This window comes from Chlorocebus sabaeus, chromosome 7, assembly GCF_047675955.1.
Source record: "Chlorocebus sabaeus isolate Y175 chromosome 7, mChlSab1.0.hap1, whole genome shotgun sequence".
Lineage (NCBI taxonomy): Eukaryota > Metazoa > Chordata > Mammalia > Primates > Cercopithecidae > Chlorocebus > Chlorocebus sabaeus.
The window spans coordinates 94,898,255-94,922,104 of NC_132910.1; the positions used below are offsets into that span (position 1 = coordinate 94,898,255).

At 37.9% G+C, this 23,850-nt stretch overlaps 1 protein-coding gene across 5 annotated transcripts in view; it reads right to left on the reverse strand.

Moving 5' to 3' along the window:
- GYPA (glycophorin A (MNS blood group)) overlaps positions 1-22,746 on the reverse strand; it is a 38,682-nt gene extending 15,936 nt beyond the window's left edge. The window contains exons 1-4 of one of the 5 annotated variants that reach the window (XM_037992496.2): positions 22,523-22,745; positions 5,407-5,524; positions 4,409-4,532; positions 611-709 (exon numbers count right to left, since the gene is read on the reverse strand). In XM_037992496.2, coding sequence (XP_037848424.1) covers positions 611-709; positions 4,409-4,418 — 109 coding nt within the window. In that variant the 5' untranslated portion in view covers positions 4,419-4,532; positions 5,407-5,524; positions 22,523-22,745. Of the gene's footprint in view, positions 1-610; positions 710-4,408; positions 4,533-5,406; positions 5,525-11,967; positions 12,039-20,015; positions 20,105-22,522 lie in introns of those variants that run through there. The other 4 variants (XM_037992486.2, XM_007999890.3, XM_007999888.3 and 1 more) reach the window with 4 other exon arrangements.
- Between the last annotated feature and the right edge of the window lie 1,104 nt (positions 22,747-23,850).

Genomic DNA, 23,850 nt, shown 5'->3' on the forward strand with positions numbered 1-23,850 from the left:
TAGCAGCTCCAGAATTTCTTCTCCCCTGAAAACTAACAAGAGAGACTGCCACCAGTTTACTCTTATCCCAGCTCCCAGCTTTGCTTATTGTTTATCAGCCACTGATAATGTGTGAGGCTCTGATCTACGCACTTTTAGATACATCTTCTTGTTTAGCCTTTAGAGAAACGCTGTGAGATAAGTACTGTGTTATTGGCCCCATTTTAAAATTAATGGGATAGAAACCCTGCAGGGCAACTCACCCTGGGTCAGCAGCTGGGATAGAGTTGAACCCAGGTCTGAGCTGAACTCAGTTTGCCCGCAGACCCTCCGTGACACTGCACTATTAGGTTCCCTTTACCTGGTCCACGATGTCATGGTCACAAGCATCATTTCTGTGCTTTGCCACATTGTTTTAATTTCTCTAACTCACAGTATTATTTCTGTAAGATATTTCAGAGGCAAGAATTCCTCTGCAGTAGGAATTGTGTCTACTTAGTAGGCTGTGTCTACTTAGCTCGCATTTCTCAGTGTTTGTCAGTTTCCCTGCAGTGACAGGTCCCCTAAAATAGGGTTACATCACAAAAATGATTGTGGAGCCACCATTTAAAAATAAAAAATGGAAACAAACCATTTGACTGTGATGAGACATAACTCTCTGGGCCCAAAGAAGAGATGGAAGTGTGCATTGCCGGAACAGGGGTACTTGATGCTGATATGCTCACAATTTCTGTATAAAATAGAAGTTGAGAAAGGGATTAAGAATGAGGTGACTGAGCGGACCATAAAGCATACCACGAAGGACAGATTTCTCTCACATCCCTCCATTGCCTGAGCTAAGCGCTTTTGTATACATCTTACATAATCTTTAGAGAATTGCTATGTGGTAAGTATTGTATTATTGGCCTTATTTTAAAATTAAGGGTCCGGAAGCTCCTCCAGAATTTCTGCATAGCAGAGGTTTGCAGATAAATAAAGTGTACCTTGGTTTTCTCCTCTGTACAATAATAATTCCTGCCTTGAAATGTCATTGTGAGAACGAAATTAGTTTAAATATGTGTGTGTATGTGGTATGTGTGCATATGTGGTATGGGTGCATATGTGGTATGTGTGTGTATGTGATGTGTATGTGTGCATATGTGGTATGTGTGCATATGTGGTATGTGTGCATATATGGTATGTATGTGTATGTGTGTATATGTGGTATATGTGCATATGCGGTATATGTGCATATGTGGTATGGGTGCATATGTGGTACGTGTGTGTATGTGATGTGTATGTGTGCATATGTGGTATGTGTGCATATGTGGCATGTGTGCATATGTGGTGTGTGTGTATGTGATGTGTATATGTGCATATGCGATGTGCACATGTGCATATGTGGTATGTGTATGTGATGTGTATATGTGCATATGCGATGTGCACGTGTGTATATGTGGTGTGTGTGTATATGATGTGTATGTGTGTGTATGTGGTATGTGTGCATATGTGGTGTGTGTGTATGTGGTATTTGTGCATATGTGGTGTGTGTGTGTGTGTGATGTGTATGTGTGTGTATGTGGTATGTGTGCATATGTGATGTGTGTGTATGTGGTATTTGTGTGTATGTGGGATGTGTGTGTGTGATGTGTATGTGTGCATATCTGGTATGTGTGCATATGTGGTATGTGTATGTATGTGATGTGTATGTGTGCGTATGTGGTATGTATGCGTGTGTGGTGTGTGCATATGTGATGTGTATGTGTGCGTATATGGTATGTGTGCATATGTGGTGTGTATGTGTGCGCATGTGATGTGTGTGCATATGTGGTATGTGTGCATCTGTGATGTGTATGTGTGCATATGTGGTATGTGTATGTGATGTGTATGTGTGTGTATGTGGTATTTGTGTGTATGTGGTGTGTGTGTATGTGATGTGTATGTGTGCGTATGTGGTATGGGTGCGCATATGGTATGTGTGTGTATGTGATAAGTATGTGTGCATATGTGGTATGTGTGTGTATGTGATGTGTATGTGTGTGTACGTGGTAAGTATGCATATGTGGTATGTGTGTGTAAGTAATGAGTATGTGTGTGTATGCGGTTATGTGAGTGTGTGTGGTGTGTGTGTATCTGATGTGTATGTGTGTGTATGTAGTATGTGTGCCTGTGTGGTGTATGTGTATGTGATGTGTATGTGTATGTGGTATGTGTGCATATGTGGTGTGTGTGTATATGATATGTATGTGTGCGTATGTGATATGTGTGCATATGTGGTATGTGTGTGTGTGATGTGTATGTGTGCATACGTGATGTGTACATGTGCGTATGTGGTATGTGTGTGCATGTGGTGTGTGTGTATGTGTGCATATTTGGTGTGTGTGTATATGTGTGTGTATGTGGTATGTGTGCATATGTGGTATGCATGTGCATGTGATGTATTGTGTGCGTATGTGGTATGTGTATGTTTGTGGTGTGTGTATGTGATGTGTATGTATGCATATGTGGTATGTGTGCATGTGTGATGTGTATGTGTGCATATGTGATGTGTACGTGTGCGTATGTGTATGTGTGCGTATGTGGTGTGTGTGTATGTGATGTGTATGTGTGTGTATGTGGTATGTGTGCATATGTGTATGTGTGTGTATGTGGGGTGTGTGTGTGTGCTGTGTGCGTATGTGATGTGTATGTGTGTGTATTTGGTATTTGTGCGTATGTGGTGTGTGTGTATGTGATGTGTATGTGATGTTTATGTGTGCGTATGTGGTATGTGTGCATACATGGTATGTGTACGTATGTGGTTTGTGTGTATGTGATGTGTATGTGTGCATATGTGGTATGTGTTTGTGTGGTGTGTGTGTATGTGATGTGTATATGTGCATATGTGGTATGTGTGCATGTGTGATGTTATGTGTGCATATGTGGTATGTGTGCGTATGTGGTATGTGTGCATATGCGGTGTGTATGTCATGTCTATGTGTGCTTATGTGGTATGTGTGCATATTTGGTGTGTGTGTGTATGTGATACGTGTGCATTAGTATGTGTGCGTATGTGGTATGTGTGTGTATGTGATGTGTATGTGTGCGTATGTGGTATGTGTGTGTGTGGTGTGTGTGTATGTGGTGTGTATGTGTGCCTATGTGGTATGTGTGTATGTGATATGTATGTGTGTATGTGGTGTGTGTGTATGTGATGTGTACGTGTGTGTATGTGGTATTTGTGCGTATATGTTGTGTGTGTATGTGATGTGTATGTGTGCGTATGTGGTGTGTGTGTATGTGATGTGTGTGTATGTGGTATGTGTGCATATATGGTATGTGTGTGTATGTGATGTGTGTGTGTGTGTATGTTGTATGTGTGCGTATGTGGTATATGTGCATATGTGGTATCTTTGTATGTGATGTGTATGTGTATGTACGTGTTAGTATAGCAGTTACACATAAAGAGAATTACATATACGTTGGGTATTATTGTTATCATGCTTATAAAGGGGTAGCTTGAAGATGCATTTGGAAAACTGTCTATGCTAAGAAAGGTGGAAGTGCATAATAATTATATAGAACAAAAGTTCTATCCCATGTCTCAGTGTCTCCATCTGCTAGGGACAATCTTACCTCTTCAGTAAAAATTGAAACAATAATAAAACACTATTGCATTTAATGTTCTTATAGTTCAATAGAGGTTGAGTCAATTCTAAGTTTCCCCTCCCACGCCTTTTTTTTTTCTTCTTTCGAAAGGGGATGCTCAGAGTTGTAATGGAATTATAGGCAATGCTGGCTTCAGCCTAAGATACTGACTAAAGAGTCAGATAACCAGGCAATGGAATGAATTCTAGGTCACTGCCGCTCTCTAATATAAAAACATGCACACAAACATGAAATCAGAATGTAGACTCACATACATCTTTTTAAAATCTCATTAGATAAATTGCGAATTATTTTTGTAATTAAACACTGTTTTTATTCTTAAATGCAATACATTTCAAATTTATAAGTTATTTTACAAAATTTTATAAATTAGATTCTTTAATTTGCAAAAGTAATATAGATTCAATAAAGAAAATTTGGGAACTACGAGAAAGCACAAATAATAATATAAAATTCATCTACAGTCAGCCTATGCAAGGTTGAACATTTGACACATTTTGATATATAGCCATCTGAACTTTTAGTTGTTATATCTAAATCTGGGATCATGGTGTTTAAATATACATGAATATATATATAATGTTTACAAGTATGACTTTCTACTTAATATGCCGCAGATACCCCTATCCTGTCAAATATTCTTCTATAATAAGATTTTTAATGACTGCATAGTATTGTATTGTAGGAGTGTTCTGTGGTTTATATTTCAATCTGCTATTCTGTGCATTCATGTATTTTTCACTCGTCTCAGAGTTACAAATCATTATGATAAACGTCAGTACCCTGAACTTTGTAGATGTACCTTTGCTCATCTCTTTGAGACATTCAAATGAGGGGAATGGCACCCAAGTGCAATGCAGTGGAGGTGGAAGGGCTTCTTCTCAGAGGCAGCCAACTTGGCCTCTCAGCTGAATGCTCAAAGTTTCCTGGAGAACCCACAAACAACAGAAAACATCTTCTTTGACACCTCTCATTAGTCTACCGGAGGGAAGACTTCTAAAACCTGCCTCTGTTTGTCAGCTGATAGGTAATCAGTTTACCCCCAAATCATGGAGAAGACATGATCTATTGTTCCCAAACTGTCTATGTTTTCTCCTCTCTTTTAAGTCCTTTTCTGGCCTTGCTCTTTAACTTGGCCTGCCACCTGATTCCGTCATGTGTGTATAAACGACTGCCATATGAATTCACTAAATAGCATGCAAAACAATTACTGAATGTTTCTAAGTTGTTCAGCACTCAGTCATAATGGCTTTTAAGATAACATAAAAACCAATGCTTTTAAACAATAACCTGGTGATAGGGATTTTGAAGTTCAACAAATATTAAGATTAAAATTACAGAAAGAAACATCTTTATGAGTCAATGAAAGTATGTAAAAATTATTTACAAAGATAATTCATGAACAAAAATAATCCATCTCTCTTAATAAATGTTAGATATGAGCTTCAGCTTATTCCTAGATAATGGAATATGGACCATCTATTGTATTTTTGAAAAGGCATACAATCTGAGTAAAATAGGTTTAGCTATGAAACTGTTATGAAAATAGCTAATAAAATAACAAGCCAAAAAAATCAAAGGTGTTAATGGCCAGAAGCCTTAAATGGGCATGTAACAATAAACGTGAGATCAGCCTTTGGCTCAGCTGCACGGGAATACAACTGGAAAAGGCAGCTAGAGCTCTCATCCTTCACACAGGTGTGCTCATCACTTCCATTCCTAACTTTCGTCCTCTCCACACTTCTCCCTTTAATCCTCCACTCCTTCTTTACACTTTTCAGTTCGGTGTAATCCACTTACATTTAGGGTGCACATTTCTTATCCCTGTGGATACCGAATGGGCTCTTCTGAAACATAAAACTTGTTCCTAGGACTTCAATATCCCATTATTTTGAATCTTCTCAGCACGAGAATTGTTCTTTGTTCATAAAAGATGTTAAATGAAATGTTAATTGTTATAAATGCTTGGTAAAATTCTTACAGAGAAAGAATTAGGTGAGTTACGGTATGGTTTGGATCTGTGTCATCATCCAAATCTCATGTGGAAATGTAATCCCCAATGTTGGAGGTAGGTAATTGGATCATGGGGCTGGTTTCTCATTGCTTAACACCATCCCCTTTGATGCTGTCTTGGAGATAGTGATTTCTCATGAGATCTGGTTGTTTAAAAGTGTGTGGCACCTCCCCACTCTCTCTTGTTCCTGCTCTTGCTCCAACTCTCTCTCTCCCTACTCTTTCTCTTGCTCTTGTTCCAACCATGTAAGACATGACTACTTTCCCTTTGCCATGATTGTTTCCTGAAGCCTCCCCAGAGGCAGAAGCACTATGCTGCTTGTATAGCCTGCAGAACCATGAGGCAATTAAACCTCTTTTCTTTATAAATTACCCAGTCTCAGTTATTTCTTTATAGCAGTGTGAAAACAAACTAACACAATGGGTTTTCAGATTGCATCTGAATGTGAACATAATAAATTAAACAAGCCAAATGACAAAACAGCACATGCAGAATGAATGCAAGCATCTGGAAAAATAAGCATCATTTTAAGATCAACAAAATATTTTCAACATTTCAAGAGCAAGCATACTTTTGCTAAAAGAAGAAAAAAAAAGTAAAAAAAAAAAATTACACAAAACTTAGTCTGTAAATGCCATCTAGTAGTTTTGACTATGAGTACAAGTTTCCCAACTGTTCAGCAGGATGTTAGGAACTGCCTGAGTCAGAATTCCAGGGGTTCAGGTAGAGAGGTGTGTTCAGTCTATGGGAGGGTGCTGTAATTTTCTTTGTGAACACCTGCAAGACTCTGCATGGTCCAGTCCTGCTAGCCTCCCATCTTTATAGCTTCACCCTTCCCTTCCCTCTTGGGGCTCCAGCCATTCTGCATATCTCTTCACTCTATGAATGCACCATAACCTTTTCCATGTCCTAAACCTTGTGCCAGCTCCTCCCTTCATCTGAAATATTTCCCTCCCTATCTTGCCTAAGTACTGGCTTGTCAAATCTCAGTTCAATGCCACTTCCTTTGCGAGGTCTTCGTTGGCCTCTCTAATAACATTTAGACTAAAAGCTCTCTGAAGTCCCTGGTGCCTAACATGGTGTTGTAAAACCTTATGATTGTTTAGAATCCAGATATGCATTGCTTAGGCCTTGATGTTTACTGGGGGCCTTGGGTGTTTATTAATTTATTCAATTATTTACAAAAGGTTTTTTTTGGGGTGAGGGGTATGTGCTGTGGACTATGTACTAGGAATATAATGATAAGTACTTCATGGCTTTTCCTTTCAGGGAAATTCCAGTACAGTAAGAGTGACATTTATTAATCTAAGTATAATAAGTATTTTAGGATGGTGGTGGAAGTGGGGGCACAAAGGAGACAGTGGTCAATTCTACTTGGAGAGGTAGAAAGACCTCATGGAGGTGTTTTTGAATTTATCTGGAAAGAAGTCTAGGATTTTACCAGGCAAGCTGTGTGGTACCAGCAAGGCCTTGGAATTTGAGACATCATTGCAAGTTAGAAAAACTGCAGGTTATCTATGTGGCTGCAGCACAAGGTGTGAGAAGCAGATGGATAGAGAAATGGGTGAACAGCAAATGAGAGGCTGAGGAGGTGGTGAGGCACCAAATGTTGTGAGTCACACTCTAGAATTTGGACTTTATCTTTAAGGCAGTGGAAAGACAATGAAGGGTTTGAAGCAGTTTTTTACTTAGGGAAAATCACTGTCAGTAGTATGGAGGATAACTTGGGGGAAGAAAACATGCCGGAGCTTTGCAGTAGAGGGCCCCATCTTGTGTTCAAGAGTGGCCAAGATAAGCAATCCCTTTGCAAACAAGCCACTTCTGCTCACAGAAGGTCCTTATCACTCCTTAACATTCCTTTGGTGGAGAAGGCCTGTAGCCTGAGGCTTTAAAGAGGGCAGAAAATTATAGCAGGCTGTAAAAAGAACATGGCAAAGAAGGAGCAATGGGAGCTAACATCTCTTAAAATTGGCACTTTAATTATTTTAATTTTAAATGAAGTCAGAGAAGGTGAAAAGTATTTTAAATTGATAAGCAAAGTATATGTAACTTTTTTATAAAAATGAAAACATGCTTAGGGAGAGATAACTTATTTACATAAGCTTTGAGCTTAATGAAAACAATTTTAACACTCTAGCAAATAGCTAGACTTCTTTCTTCTTCAATAGCCACTCCTCATGGTAAAAGAGCACTTGGTGGAAATTTTGTTCTGAAGTCAAGGCTGAAACCCCAGAGATCAAATACTGTACTCAAGTTTACAAAGCTGGACTCAGACCCTAACACTGGCTTTAAAATTTGTCCTAAGTTAGACCATAATGCCTCTCTTTCCAGCTGGATCTATATGCCTCCACTCTGGCTTTTAACAAGGCTCTGAACTACTGTCAGAACTTGGGAATTTCTAACATTGAAGGTAACACATTGACACACTTTCCTCAATGTAAAATTGTATACACTTTATCCAAGTCCCATCTGAGCATGTTATGTCCTATTTGTACCCTTACAAAAACTGATTGGTGGCCAAATTGATTTGAGACTGAAAGTTGCCACTTATGTTCTTAGAAATACTCGCTTTAATTCTCCAGAATCAGTTGCTCTGATACAACTTCTTATAGTTACTTAAGTCAACACAGTAAGAACATAAACATATAAATGCCCTAAAGATAATTTGATAAAAATTGTTTTTTAATCTCATTTCCTCAACAATCTAATAATGGTAGCTGACCCATAAAATGACCTTTTTAATAGTTCATTTTTCTTCTATTTCTGGAAAAAAGATAACATAAGCCTTTCAATAGGAATTAATACCCATGCTTGCTTAGTGGTAAGAGGAAGGCACAGAGGCTTGCTATTGGAAGTCTATCGTTTACAAAACAATGTCATCTTGAAAGAACAATAATTCCCATAAAAAATGAGTTTTCATATTTTCTAGTATTAATTAACTTTTAAATAATTTGTTAGTTATTCCAGAGTAGAATCACATGGGGGCATTTTAAAGAATTTCATCGATAGCTTCAAATAAAATAAACCAGCATCTGGTTGAAAAAAAAAAAAAATCACTTACCTGGAAGGAGAAACAAAAGAAACATCTTCAAATGCTAAAGCTTCATTCAAAATTCAAGGTAAGGAAACCAAATTTCCACAATATGATCCCTTAAAGTCACCAAGAATGTTCAAAACTACACTTGATAGCAACAGCTCGCACAACGACTTGGCTCTCCTAGATTCCTAAGACCCTAACCAGCTAATAGACATCTGTGGACATATTCAATTCTGAAAACCTGCAAAATATCTGCAAGAAGATGGTGTTTGAACAGGACTTTTTACTATAGCATATTTAGTTCAGTAAACTGGGTAGAAAGCGTTTAAGCAAACTCATAACCATTGAACAGCAAACTTTAGTTTGCCAAAACTGCTTAGGAACTGGATTCAGAGACGGCTCTCCAGTTATTTTTATCTCTTTGCCTTTGGAGCTCTCAGATTTCTATAGCTAAATTAGCTTTCAAAAATCTACTTGTGTCATTCCTAGATTAAAGGCCAGTTTAAGTATTGTCCTGTTGAGTTCAGGTACATTTAAGCTAGAAAACTGCTTGTAGAACATCTAATCCAACTTGCCGACTTTACAGATAAGACATTTGGTCTCACAAAAATTAAATGACTAGCTCAGATGAGCATATCTGGTAAGAGACAGAACTGAGACTTAATTCTGCTGACCCCCATTGTTATTCTCACCTTCCAGATCTCACTGCTTGGTTGAGATCTGGCGAGATTTCTCTGATGTTTTATTACATTAGTCAGCAAGCATTGGGGCACATTGTACATACAACAAAGGACAACTAAATTCCTGGATATCCTAAAAGCTAGAATTTTAATAAAAAACCATGTAGTCTTCATTTTGATGATTTTTTCCACACTAATTTATTATATTACTTAGATTATATCTGTTAGCCCTCACTGTCCTTATACTGTAGCCACTGAAAGAAACTGTGTTTTGCTCTAGCAATACTGGGATGAGAGTCAGTTTCTTAATCCCTTCACATCTTCTGGCAGGAACACATCCAGTCTATACCTGAAAAATTTCAGCTCTCTCTCCAAGTGAAGCATATTCACCTTGTGGTGTTAGGAAAGATGTGTCCAGCATCTGGCTACCCAGGAATGGACAGACCTTGTGCCAGTACTGCACATTTTCTTAGCTGCATGGGCCTCTGAAAAACATACTGTCAAGACCTTCTCCATGCCTACTTGCAAATGAACCACTGGATGAACCCTGAAGGATGGGCAGAGTTTTAGGTGAAGATGCAGAGGAGGAGGGATAAAGAAATAGCATGGGCTAACATATGGAGAAAGGGGAGTATACCGTGCATTGATGTGGAGGCTTAGGGCACCTAGCAGGCAAGTGTTGGCAAATCTCTCAGATTGAAAAGAGTTTAATGTTTAAGTGGCAAATTAGTGCAAAATAAAATATAATAGTATGTTTTGTCATATTAGCAAGGCCTCAAACTCCTACTTCAAATGTTTTTCAGTTTTCAGGCACTGAAATGGCATTTGCTATGGTACTTAGTACAAAGTAAGTCTGTGTGACCTGAATTGAATTGTATAATTTAGGTTTGAGGGGTGGAATGAATTGGTATACTTTCTAGAAAATGAAATACGCAAAATTTGTGTTTGGATCATCTCACAGCTTATACTTGTATAACACTGGATATGTTCCAGAACATTTCACCTCTCTTGTCTTTTATTCCCATGTGTTAGGGGAGACAGCATGGATTTCTGTCACTGTTCCCATTGTACCAAGGAGGTGGGGTGACGTGGGGGCCCAAGACATGTTAGGAATACAACTGGAAATAGCCAGCCTCCTAGCTCTCTGCTTTATGCTTCATCCATCAAACCACTCAGTTTTTCCAAATAAATGACATTTCTAACATGAAATGCTATTAGACACAATAAAAATAAAACGTGATATTGTACAAGTACCCTTGAGTTTTTCTGTATGCCAAAACTTCCAGTGGCTGAGCTCTTGTCAAGATGTGATAAAGTCAGTTCATGCAGCTGCTGGTTTGAGTTTTGGTTCCCTCCTGACTTGCAGCTGAAAGAATCCTTATCTTGCATAAGCAAACTCTTACAAGGACACACCCTTCATATGCAATGCCTTAAATAGTTTCCAAGTCTGAAAACTAAATTTTCTAAATGCTACAGTTTTTTGGCATTGCAATGACCATGAAAACTGCTTGATAAATGCATCTGTAGAAGTTATGCTCAGCTAATTTGTGGTAAAACTGGGACAAAAACTCATATCCATTGACTTCCAACTCAATGCCTTTTCTGCCAGATCTCACTGTCTTGGACAGAATGAATGTATAAATGGGAATCTTGCCTGTGCTAAAAGATGTTTGAAGAAGACGGTTCCCATGAAGCAATATTTTAAGGGAACGATTTTGTTTTGCTCTTGAACCAAAGGATTGACAAGTTCAATCTTGGTCAAGTTGTGATAATATAGTTAGACACCCATACTGTCTGTGGCCATTCATTTTCCTTTTTTGGAAGGTTTTTATTAAGCCAAAGCAGCCAACTACAATTTAGAAAAATTGAACTTAAGGATAAAGTGCTTTGTGTGATAGCATCTGAGCCTACTGTTTTGGATAGCCTATTCTCAATACTTTTTGTTTGAACTCTTCAGCCAATGGCTCTGGAGAAAAGCATGGCCTATTAACTGGTACAGTTAGTGTGCTCGGTGCCAAATGGAATGACCCAGTCTCTGCTCATCTTCAGACTGGCGTGCTTTGGCAGTCCCCATGCAGCTAATTGGTTACACTTCTTCCTTTCCTAACTTGGTAGAGAAGGGTGCTTTATCTATTCTGTCTCAAAGGTGTCGTGGCCTAGGAGGCTGCAGCTTCCCTTCAGGAAGCCTGAACTTTTTAGCCTGGCTCTGTACTATTCAGCTTCTGGTCATCCACACTGTACCAAACCATTGCTGAGATAGCAGAGGTGGAGAAAAATATCAGTCACTCTGTCATCCCGGCCAGTGCACATTCTTCAGCCTGGACAGATGGAAAGCAAGATGAATTTCTGTCCACTGTTCTACTGGGAGACGAGAGCAGAGTTCTATTCCTGGCTTTGCCACCAAATGGTTGGGGGATCTGTACAAGTCTCTGAAATTATCTGAGCCTCAGTTTTCTGGCCTCGAAGATGAGAGTACTGGAAGAGATGTTTTTCTTTTTAAACTTTAAAAAAAGTTTTACGTTTTTCTTGAGATAGGGTCTCACCATATTGCCCATACTAGCCTCAAACTCCTAGGCTCAAGCAATTCTCCTGCCTCATTCTCTTGAGCAACTGGGACTATAGGTGCTCACCGCCATGCCCGGCCTGGAATAGATGTCTTCTAAAATGCTTCACCATTCATGAATCATGGAAATCTGTATGTCTAAGATAATAATATTTGTAGTTAACACTTACTGTACACCTACTTCATTCCACACATCTCTCTAACCATTTTTAAAACAACAAGCTGAGACCCTATTGTTATATATTAATTATTCTTTGTGGAAGAGGAACAAAAAACCATCAGAAACACGCCTAACTTGCCCAAGTTCACACAGCCGCTAAGCGGCAGACCTGGAGTTTGAATTCAGACCTGTGTAACTACAGAACTGTCTGCCAAGGTCTACTGTGATCTATGCAGCAGAAAGAGAATGAGAGAATCAAATAAGTGTCATCGAGAGATTAAATTCTCACCAAATTATGATGCAACTAACTCTCAAGCAAGCCTTCACTTCAACAAATCAGGGCTAAATGAAGATCTATAAAAATAATTCACCTTGTTCATAGCCTGAGGGTAGGAGTGTTGTACGTCTAACATAGCATTGTAGGGTGACCTGCAGTGGCAAATCCACATTACGGAAGAGCAGATGGTTCTGGTTATTAACAGTTTGTTAACTTGAATTGTACTTTTTCCAGCCAAGCATATTCCAATCTGGTCACTCCTGCCTACTAAAGAATCCTCAGAACAAAAGGGGGTTTCACATACTTTACCTGTGTCCACTTTAGTCTAAGATATTGGTATTTCTGTAGCTGAACTTCACATACATTAACTTTGGGCTTAAGGAAGTTGGGCGGGATGAAAATAATTTTAATTTAAAACAAAAAAGCTTATCCAAAAGTTTTCACACCACTGGTACTTCCTTTCACTGGTTGAATAATAAAAAACTGCAGAAACGAAACTAGTTCGTTCTCATCCTTGACTGCATGGAAGAATCATCTGTGGTATCCAGGCATTGGATTCTGATGTGTGGCCAGCAATGAGAACAACTGCTCCAGTTGGTAATACGATTAATATATGTAAACTTCATTTTCCTGAGTTTTGAGGTCCATTCTTATATTTTCTATGGTTCTAGTGTCACCTTTATCTATAATGTGAACAGCTACAGTATGGGATATTAGCCTGAACGACTTTAGAAATAACATCATTTGCCATCTTAAATGTTGGTGTTTCTTAGGGTTTTGTTTTAGAGCCACAATCCCCCTCACTTCCTCTCTCACATCGCATTTAATTTTACTTTAATCACTTTCCAAGGATCAGCTCATCAGTGTGTGAAACAGACAGAGTTGAACTGCTTGGTGGAAGCCAGCCTGAGTGTTTGGCTTGGAGCCTCACATCCTGTGCCCATCTCCACCTGGCAGCTTCAGAAAGCTCCACAGGAATTTAGATTGGAAATCTTTAGTCTAAAACTTAAGTTTTTCAAATTGTCTGTGGGGATCCCTTAGCACAAGTGTTAGTAAACTTCCTGTGTAAAGGGAGAGAGAGTAACTACTTTAGGATTTGTGGACCATAACTACTTTAGGCTTTGTGGACCATCTATTGTAAATATTCAGCTCTGTCACTGTGCAAAAGCAGCCACAGACAATATGTAAACCAAAGCATGAATAAATGAGTATGACTATGTTCCAATAATGATTTGTGGACAGTAGAATTTGAATTTCATAAAATATTCACATATTATTATTTTTATTTTGATTCTTTTTTTTTTGTATTTTATTGAGACAGAGTCTTGCGCTGTTGCCCAGGCTGGAGTGCAGTGGCACGATCTCTGCTCACTGCAAGCTCTGCTTCCCGGGTTCACGCCATTCTCCTGCCTCAGCCTCCCAAGTAGCTGGGACTACAGGTGCCTGCCACCATGCCCAGCTAATTTTTTGTATTTTTAGTAGAGACGGGGTTTCACCATGTTAGCCAGGATGGTCTCGATCTCCTGACCTCGTGATCCGCCCGCCTCAGCCTCCCAAAGTGATGGGATTACAGGCTTGAGCCACCACGCCCAGCCTATTTTGATTTTTTTAAGCACTTAAAAAAGTAAAAATCATTCTTAACTTGTAAGGTGTGCAAAACTAGGGGGCCAGCCATTCACAGGCTATAGTTTGCTTGGCCCATGTATTAACATAATTAGAATGTTATAGATGTGAAACATTGGATGTGAAACCCAATCATCAGTGCTACATAGATTCTCTGAGACAATTCCAACATGCAGTCAAGATGGTGCATTCCTCTACTAATGGGCTATGAAATCAGTCCAGTGGGTTGTCACTGGCACTAAAAAATTATGTTGTAGTTTGGGTGTGGTGGCTCATGCCCGTAATCCCAGTGCTTTGGGAGGCCAAGGCAGGAGGATCACTTGAGGCCAGGAGCTCGAGACCAGCCTGGGCAACATAGCAAGACCCCATATTTACAAATTAAATAACAAAAAAGTTAGTCAGGTGTGGTTGTGCACACCTGGAGTCTCAGCTACTTGAGAGGCAGAAGTTGGAGAATCACTTGAATCCAGCAGTTCAAGACTGAAGTAAGCTATGACTGTGCCGCTGCAGTCCAGCTTACGCCACAGAGCAAAATCTTGTCTCTAAAAAAACACTAAGTTGTATAAAATGGAAGAGAATATACCAAAGTACATCACACATAATAAGCGAAGGTATTATTTTGTGGAATTTTATTTCAGACAAATGTGTGTGCGAGTCTGTGCTGTGAGTGGTAGTACACATTAACTATGTCTCAATAATACTTGAGTATGTTTTGAGTCTGATGAACCAGGTTAAACCCTATCTGAATACCTGGCGGCCAGAGGGGCTGAGGCAATCAATAGCCTATGACATACCTGAAATGCACTCACGGCCTGCACAAGCCATTGACCAGTGGCTCATGCGCACCTTTATCCAGCTTACCTAGCTCCAGAAAGCACTTAGACTTTCTATGTGTGCTGCGCCACTAAAATGGGAATTCTGAAAGAAAATGCTTTCAAAAACATAAAGTTAGCTAATGGGACACGTACAAGTAGACTATATACCTTTAGAAACACATAAGAAGATAAAGGCAAATAAAACATAGTATATATATCAAAAGAGCAGAAACAAGGAATCATATAATAAAATATGAAATAAGAACAGAAATAAGATACTAAATGTCAGTTGTGAATGCATATGGATTATGGTTTTGTATTAAAAGACAAAGACTTTTAGATTGAGTCAAAAGAGATAGGTTAGGACTGGTGCAATAGCTCACGCCTGTAATCCCAACACTTTGGGAGGCTGAGGCAGGCACATTGCCTGAGCTCACCAGCCTGGGAAACACGGTGAAACCCCATCTCTACTAAAATACAAAAAAGTAACCAGGCATGGCGTTGTGCACCTGTAGTCCCAGCTACTCGGGAGGCTGAGGCAGGAGAATTGCTCGAGCCCGGGAGGCGGAGGTTGCAATGAGCCGAGATCGTGCCACTGCACTCCAGCCTGGGCAACAGAATGAGACTCCATCTTCAAAATAAATAAATAAATATATATAAAACTCAACAGGAATAACATCATTAATCTTAGGCAAAGTAGAATTAAGAGCTAAAACTTTACAAACAATGAAAAAGGTTTACTTGTGTCATTAAGCAATATATTTCACAATGATTCTTAAGTAATTATGGACCATTATGACCCAATAACATAGCAACGAGAAATATAAAGCAGAATAACAAATTGACAAGAATACAACACCACTGAGAAATTTTAAGTTTTCTCCAATTGTGGTACATCAAGAAAGCAAAAAACAAACACAGAAAGGATCTGAAATATATCTTCCTGCAATCACAAGCTATGTTTTATGTTTTGCTAACGAACCAATGAGGACAGATTTTATTAGGCATTCCCACATTCTCACATTCCCATATACTCATTTTGAAAGAACATTTCTGTATTTCCTGATAAAATGTTTTTGAGGTCTGAATCTAACAGAATAGTTCAGGAAAGGTAGCAAGGGGAGAACTTTTGTGGTCTTTTTCCTAGCAAAATGCAATTTCAGTGCCATGATCTACATTCTCCGTTGCCTCAAATAGCTGTACTATTCATGTTTTATTTTTTTTATTTATTTCCTTCTATTTTGGTTTCTAAAAACATAATTATGACTGGGAAATAAATGATAACATCAAAAGGAGGCCTCCAGAATTTAAAAACATTTTCCATAGCCTGTATAAAAAGGAACGAAAGGCTAACATGACAGCCAAACAGTTAGAGTTTCTTAGCTGCACCACATGAGGAAGACAGACCATCAACCTTCATTAAGGTCTTCAGCTTGGTAAAAGCACAAGCAGAACACTGAGTGACGATATTGTAAGAGTAACGGAGTCAATCCTGGAACATCACTAGGTATGGTACAGGCAACATAACGTATTCTCTAAGTGCACATATTCTGCAGTGGAACTGCCTAGACTCAAACTAATTCCTCTAGCAACTGCCTGAGATCTTGCAAAATTGACTTAATCTTTATATTTTTGTTCCACTATTATATAATGGGCTAGTCTCTACCTTACAGAGTTGTTGAACAGATTCATTAAGTTAAAATGCACATAATTTGTTTTTTGCAAGAATGGAAAACCTAATCCTAAAATTTCTATGAAATTGTTAGGGATCTTAATAGCCAAAACAATCTTGAAGAAGAACAAAGTTTGGTGAATCACACTTCATGAATTCAAAACTTATAACCAAGCAACAGCAATAAAAACTGTGTGATTTTGCTCCAAGAACAGACATATTCTTAGGATAGAATTAAGACTCCAGAAACAAACTCATATATCCATGGCCAATTAACTTTTAAGAAGGGTGTCAAGACCCTTCAATGGGAAAAAGATAGTCTCTTCAACAAATAGTGCTGGGACAACTGCAAAATAACTAAGGTGGACTCTTATCATACATCATATAGAAAAATTAACTGATAATAAACCAAAGATCTAAACATAAGGGAAGAACTACAAAACTCTTAGAAGAAAACATAGGGAGAAATTTTTATGACTTTAAATTTGGCAATTATTTTTAGATATGATATCAAAAGCATAAGCAACAAAAGAAAAAAAATAAATTGGACTTGAAAAACATTTGTGCATCATAGGACACTATCAAAAGTAAAAATAAAAATCCACAGAATGAAGGAAAATATTTACAAATAATATATCTGATAAAACTCTATGTCCAGAACACAGAAAAAACTCTTACAACTTAGCAACAAAAAGACAAAAATAAATTTAAAAATGGGTGAAGGACTAGAACCAACATTTCTCCAAAGATATGCAAAATGCAAATTACCAACAGCTACATGAGAGGATTCTCAGCATCATTACTTATTAGGAAAATGCAACAAACCACAGTGAAAAACTGTTTTATACCCTCTGAAATGGCTATAATTAAAAAGATGACAAAGTACAGTTTCTGCAAGATTGTGGAGAAACTGGCACCTCATACGCCCTGGTGAAAGGTGAAAAGGTGCAGCTCCTGTGGAAAAGGGTTTAGCAGTTCCTTAATAAGTTAAACATAAAATTACTGTGACCCAGCAATTCTACCCCTATACATCTTTGAGTATTAAAAATGCTTTCAAACAAAACTAGTACAGGAATATTTACAGCAGCACTATTCACAATAGCCAAAAGGTGGAAATAACACAAATTTTAATCAAATGATGGATGGATAAGCAAAATGTGATATACCAACCCAAATTTTAATCAAATGATAGATGCATAAACAAAATGTGATATACCAACACAATGGAATAAAATTCATTATAAAAGGAATGAAATACTGATACACGCTACAATATGGATGAACTTTAAACACATTATTTTAAGTGAAAGAAGCCATACACAAAAGGTTACCTATTATATGATTCCATTTATATGAAATATCTAAAATAGGTAAATCTGTAGAGGTAGAAAACAAATCAGTGGTTTCTAAGGGCTGGAGGAATTGGAAGTGGCTGCTAATGGGTAAGAGGTTTCCTTTTGGAGTGATGAAAATTTTCTGGAACTAGATAATGGCGATGGGTGGGCATCATTTTGAATGCATTAAATGCTACCTATTGTACACTTCAAAATGGTTCAAATGGTAAATTTATGTTATGTGTATTTTACTACAGTTTTAAAAATTAAGTGTATGTACATTACTTAGAACAGTGCATGGCACAAAGTAAGTGCTATATCAGTGTTGGTTATTATTATTCAGAACCTGCCAATGTATGGAACCCAACCTGCTGTATATAAATCTAGGGATGGAAATACCAAAGTTGATTAAATAGCTATTTATAGAACTTTGTACACTACAAACAAAGATGACATCATTTTTCTAGTGCTTACATATAATAATTTGGGTTAGACAGAAATTTTAATAAATATTCCAAATAAATTGTATAGGTCATAGTCTATGACCAATGTACAAAAATTAAAGACTTCTTAGAAAGCAGAGATTGTGTTTGTTCAGTTTACTTTTTAAAACATATTGAAACTTGTCCTGATTATATTGTATGGTTCTCTTTGCAGAAAATTTAGAAAGTATTTAAAATGAGAAAAAAATACCTTACAATCCCAACACCCAGAGATAAACCCGGAATTTTTTTTTCAACATTTTTGCTTAGTTTTAGTCTAGCTCATTTATCACAGAAAACTACACAGATAGGTACTTACTAAAGATGTGGATATGATAATAATGGCTGGAAATCTATGATGTAAAAAGGTAGGTCCAGCCTGATTTTGTCAGCACCATGTAAGTAGGTTTGGGGTTTTTTTTGGGCAAAAGATATTACATTTGCAGTTGGTGTCAAAATATAACCTACAAAGATAACTTGGGGGAAATTCCTCAAAAATATACTTCTCAAATAGGTTCACAGCTGTTTTGAATAATCTTCTAGAAACCAAGGTGAAAAGAAATTTATCACAAGAATGTTAAGCTAAATTTCCTAATTTAAAATAACTGTAAAGTAAGTTTGAGATGCCATCCCTACTTTCTCCTCTATTCAGACCTTGTCTGCAAAGGAGTTCACAGTGGGTGTCCGTTTCTTTCTAAAAACCCTATTTCACACCATACAAAGGATATTTATAGGTTTGGCAACTAGTCCAGCTCATCTCAGGCTGAATTTTGGGGATTTGTTGGGGTTTACAGATGAAAAATGATTGCAGATACCATCTACTCGGTGCTTTATAAAATAGGCATAAGAAAACTGAGGTCCACAAGTGTTAAATGATTTTTCGTGGCCAAGCTAGTCTGCCACAAAATTCTGGTCATTTGCCATTTGTCATTTTGAGTAGTTGATATTGACTGCCTACTATGTGGCTGACAATGTGTGGGACACATAAGTGAAGGCACAGGTTTTTCTTTTAAAGAATTTATAGTCATGTAGTCCCTGGCATACAGTTCCTGTAACCCTTTCCTGTACCAATTAAATAGACAGGCTAGCAAGGCTCTCTTCTTGGATCCCTGAAAAAAAAAAAAAAAAAGAGAGACACCTTGTTTCTTCACTTAACATGTGCTTTTTAGACTGATGTACCTGCAGGGTTGTGAATCAGATGCACAGGGTAATAATGATCTGTCTGTGCGGAGCACTCACTGTGTCTAACCAGATGAAAACAAGTATTTCCCCTTTCCTTTCCTCCTCCCCTTCCTTCTGTCTCTTCCTTTCCCTTCTCTCTTCTCCCTTCTTGCCTCCCTTTCTCTCCCTCCTCTCTTCTTTCCTTCCTTCTTTTCTTTCTTCCTTCCTCTCCTTCTCTGCTTATCTCTCCTTCTCCCTCCCCTCGCTTCCTTCCTTGCTTACTCAACCAATATGCTACTGTAAGTCCTAATCGGGAACTGTGCTAGATTCTGGGGATACACGGATGAATAAAGTAGGCATGATGATATCATACCAGTCCCTTTGTTTCCTCCCATTAAATTAGTATATTATGATCTAGAATGCAAATTTTGTACGAATTTTTAAGTAAAAGCAAAACTTTTGGAGACTCCTGGTTTATGCCATAATTTCCTAGTTGAAGTGATATAGTACTGTATTTTCAAATTGGTTCTTAGCTTCAGAATCTGATTTTCAGATAAAAGCTCTAGCTTTTCCTTGAAAACACTAACTTACCTCCTGTCTCAGAATTTTTGCTCTTGCTCTTCCCTCTGCCATCTGTCCTCTTTTCCCAGAATTTTCGGGATTAGCTCTGTCTCCTTGTTCTACGTTTAGCATAAATATCATCTACTCAGAAAATAATTCCCTGCTACCCTTTTCTTAAGCAGTTTTCGGCATTCATGTTTATCATCTTACCTGGTTTTATATGCTTTGTGTTATTTTTGACTGTTTTAATCTTATTTTAATAAAATAGTTGTTGTTCTGTTTATTATCTGTGTTCCCTCCCACCACCCACTGTGCCTACCCTCCAAGTATCCTCCATCGGAGCCCATTTGTCTTCCTGCTGTGGGCTCAGTGCCTGGTTCACAATCTGACATGCAATGACTGAATCATCAAATGAGTGCAGGAATTCAGGGACTGGGAATCAAGTCATATTAGAAAAAATGGATTCTCCATTTGGAGGAAGATCTCTGGTAAGTTTAGAATTAGAAATATCGGCTTTATTCTTAAGATTCCTAGAGAAAGCAAGGCAATCATCTTTTCTTCATAGCAAAAAAAAAAAAAAAAAAAAAAAAAAAAAAAAGAAAAAGACTTCACCATGTTTTCTCTTCAGCTAATGAGTATGGGGTAAAAACTTGCTCTTACACCTTTCTGTTATACTATAAAGTAGCCACATCAAGAGAGTTTCCTTGGAGGGTTTCTGACGCTACGAAGATGATAACAGCTTGGGTACTGGAAACCATTGTAACCTTCAGGGTCATCTTGCCCCAATGACCTCTTCATCAAGTGCCATTTAAGGCTTTAATTCACTATCTGCTTGTGTAGTTGTAGAAATTAAAAAAAGAAAAATCATTTCTTTGCCAGGAGCCCTTTTCAAATTTGGGGCACTTGTAAGTCACACAGCCTTTTCCCAAATGCTAGGCATACCCCCAGTAGAGTATGCAGTGTTCAATTTTGTTTGAGTTACACCCAGTATGGTTTGCCCCATGGAGCAACACAAAGAATACATCTCTTTTATAGTGCTAGTGTAATAGCACTATAAATACATGAATACAAATATTATACTACATCCCTTTCTCTTGTTTTCTTCAAACTAAATATTTTCATACTTTTCTGATTAAAAAATTAGAGTAACTATATTTGTTTTCTGGTATTTTTTTTCTGTAATTTTCTTTTCTCTCTGACTTTTCAAAAATCACCAATCACATACGTAGGTTTGTTCCCTAGTCTATAATGATCGGTAGCTACTACTTATTTTAATAACATTTATATTATTAATACTTATTAATCATGATAGTTAATTCTAATCATAGAAAATGCACAGTAAGCTTAACATTTTACTTTGTTTCAGGCATCAGTAAGTGTATTCCATTAAATACTTTGTTTGGTCTTTATTACTATGAGGCAAGTGCCAGCATTGCCTGCATTTTACAGATGAGGACACATAAAAATGAGGGCATATCATTTGCCTTAATGTTCCCCAGCCTTGAGAAGTAAAACTAGATTTGAACCCAGTTCTGTCTGTTCCTCACGCCTGTGCTCTTAACTATCACACTATTTTATCCTCCCCTAGGGTATCTGAGAAAATGCCGACCTCTCTACCCTGTATGCTACAGAGTGCTCAGTAGATCCTTGATGCTTGCTCTAACTTGGGTTACAACAATGTCTAATAGACTCAGAATGTTTCAAGCAACTGCCTGACCCCTGTGCACTGGGTGGGCACTAGTATTGCTAACACATAAACACTGCACTTGAGAGGAGGTTTAACTATAATATTCTCAGAAAGAGGCCCAAATCATGTTAATTTAATACACTAAATTAATAATTAAATTTAGATTAAGTTAAATTCAAATTATTGAATTAATACAATTTAATAATAACCCTATGATATTTCTTTATTTTAATGGATTTAGATTTCTCCCAAAACTCACGCGACACCTAAGCCGTAAGAATTGTTTTTGTTTATGTTTTTGTTTTTCTTCCTATGTGACACTTCAGTAATGGACCCAGAGAGAAGCGAACAACTCCCCATGGTTTCAGTGTTCATGCTTTTGGCTTCTCACCATTGGGCAGAAGGAGGAAATTATACCTTTTGAAAACTAAAAGCCATTTAGCTACCAACACCTTCAATAATAACTCTTTAGAATTATTAATTCTAAATTTTGGAAATGAATTCATTTTGGAAATGAATCTCCTTATAACTCAAACAAAGCAATATATTTATTCACACAGAGGTATTTCTCATAGCATTTGATAAAATTATTTTAATTCTAGCTAGACTTAGAATTGAAGTAAACTTCTCATACTAGAAAACTGGATTCAGCCATAAATACCAGGCTCCCTTGTGTCATTTTCCCCACATTGGTAGCTGAGTTCCAGTAAAATCCATTCACCAGACTGGAATAGGAAATACTACTCATTTACTCATTTAAATAAGATAGAACTAAAATAGGGTAGTTTATATTTTATTCTGTGATCTTATACCCAATATAACAGAACCAAGATGAAATAAAGTCACTTACCTGACAATAGTAATACAAAGATTATTTTTCCATACATCCTGAGATCATGAGTTGGCTCCTAAAGTTAGTGCAAAAAAACTACCAAAGGCAACTGCAAGTGTCAGTGTCTGGCCTTAGCCTGCTAGCTGTTATCTTCCAGGCCCACCTTCCTGCGGTCATCATCAGCTGATAGGCAGGGGAGGCATTTTAAATGATGCAAGTTGTTAAGCGCCTGTTCATAAAGATACATGGATATCTTGGGCCTATGAAAGTGGCAAGTAAAAGTTTCACAGCAAGCAACAGGTTTCTACTTGTGATATTAACTTTGCATAGGTTAAGTGGGCATGGCAAGGTGGTAGACAGGAGCCACCCAGCTGGACAAAGAACTGGACTGTGAATCTCTGAGGCCAGGGCACGTGCCAGGCTGAGGCAGCTGTTGTGGAGCCATGGACCTTCTCATTTCTAATGTGGAGACCCTGTGGTCCAAACGAAAGTGACTTCCTATATGTGAAATGAACATGTTTGAGAAATTTAAATCACTTGAGTGTTCTGAGGTTCTGAAAGACTCCCAAACTCATGGTGAGTCACACAGCAATGTAAGAGATGTGAGATGCAACAAATCTTTCATTGAAAATAGAATTTGAACTGAAGAGCTAGTGCCTGCATAGCTATGAAACCAGTGAGCTGTTTCTCTCTGAAATATACCTTGCTAAGTAAGCATAAGTGAATACCAAGACAATAAATGCAAACAGTCAGAAACAAAACCCAACACACCAAAAACCCTATCATTAAAGTAGGTTAAAGTGAAGGCTATAGAAATGTGAGGAAGCTCAATCTTAAAGGGAGGGAGAACAAAAAATATAAATTAGGTCTGAAATGGTTCAACAGAAGGTGATTGGATACTCCATCTAAATCATCTTACTTCCTGTAAGATTTTTGTGAAAGTCTTTCCTGCCTGACCCAGAAAATCAATTTGCTATGTGAGCAATTTGCCACGTATATCACACATATTTACCCAAAGTGTGGTTTAAAAAAAATCATTTAGGAAGTTAATGTTTGCAGCTTCAGGAAACTGGGCCACAGAGAAAAAAAAAATTATTTACTGGAGAAAAGATGGAGATAAGTATCTGCACAGCATCCTAGAGAGGGAGGAGCCTGAGGTTGAGGGACCAGTGGATGGAGGGAGCGGAGATGCAGACTTGGTGGAGACGGAAGAATGAATGACACAGAGGGGGTAATCTGAGAAGCAGGACAAGGATCCAGAGTGCCTCTCAAAGCCCTGCCAATTCATGTAAAACAACTGCAGCAAATTTTATAAAAAAGTTAAAATTAAACAATATGCAATAAAT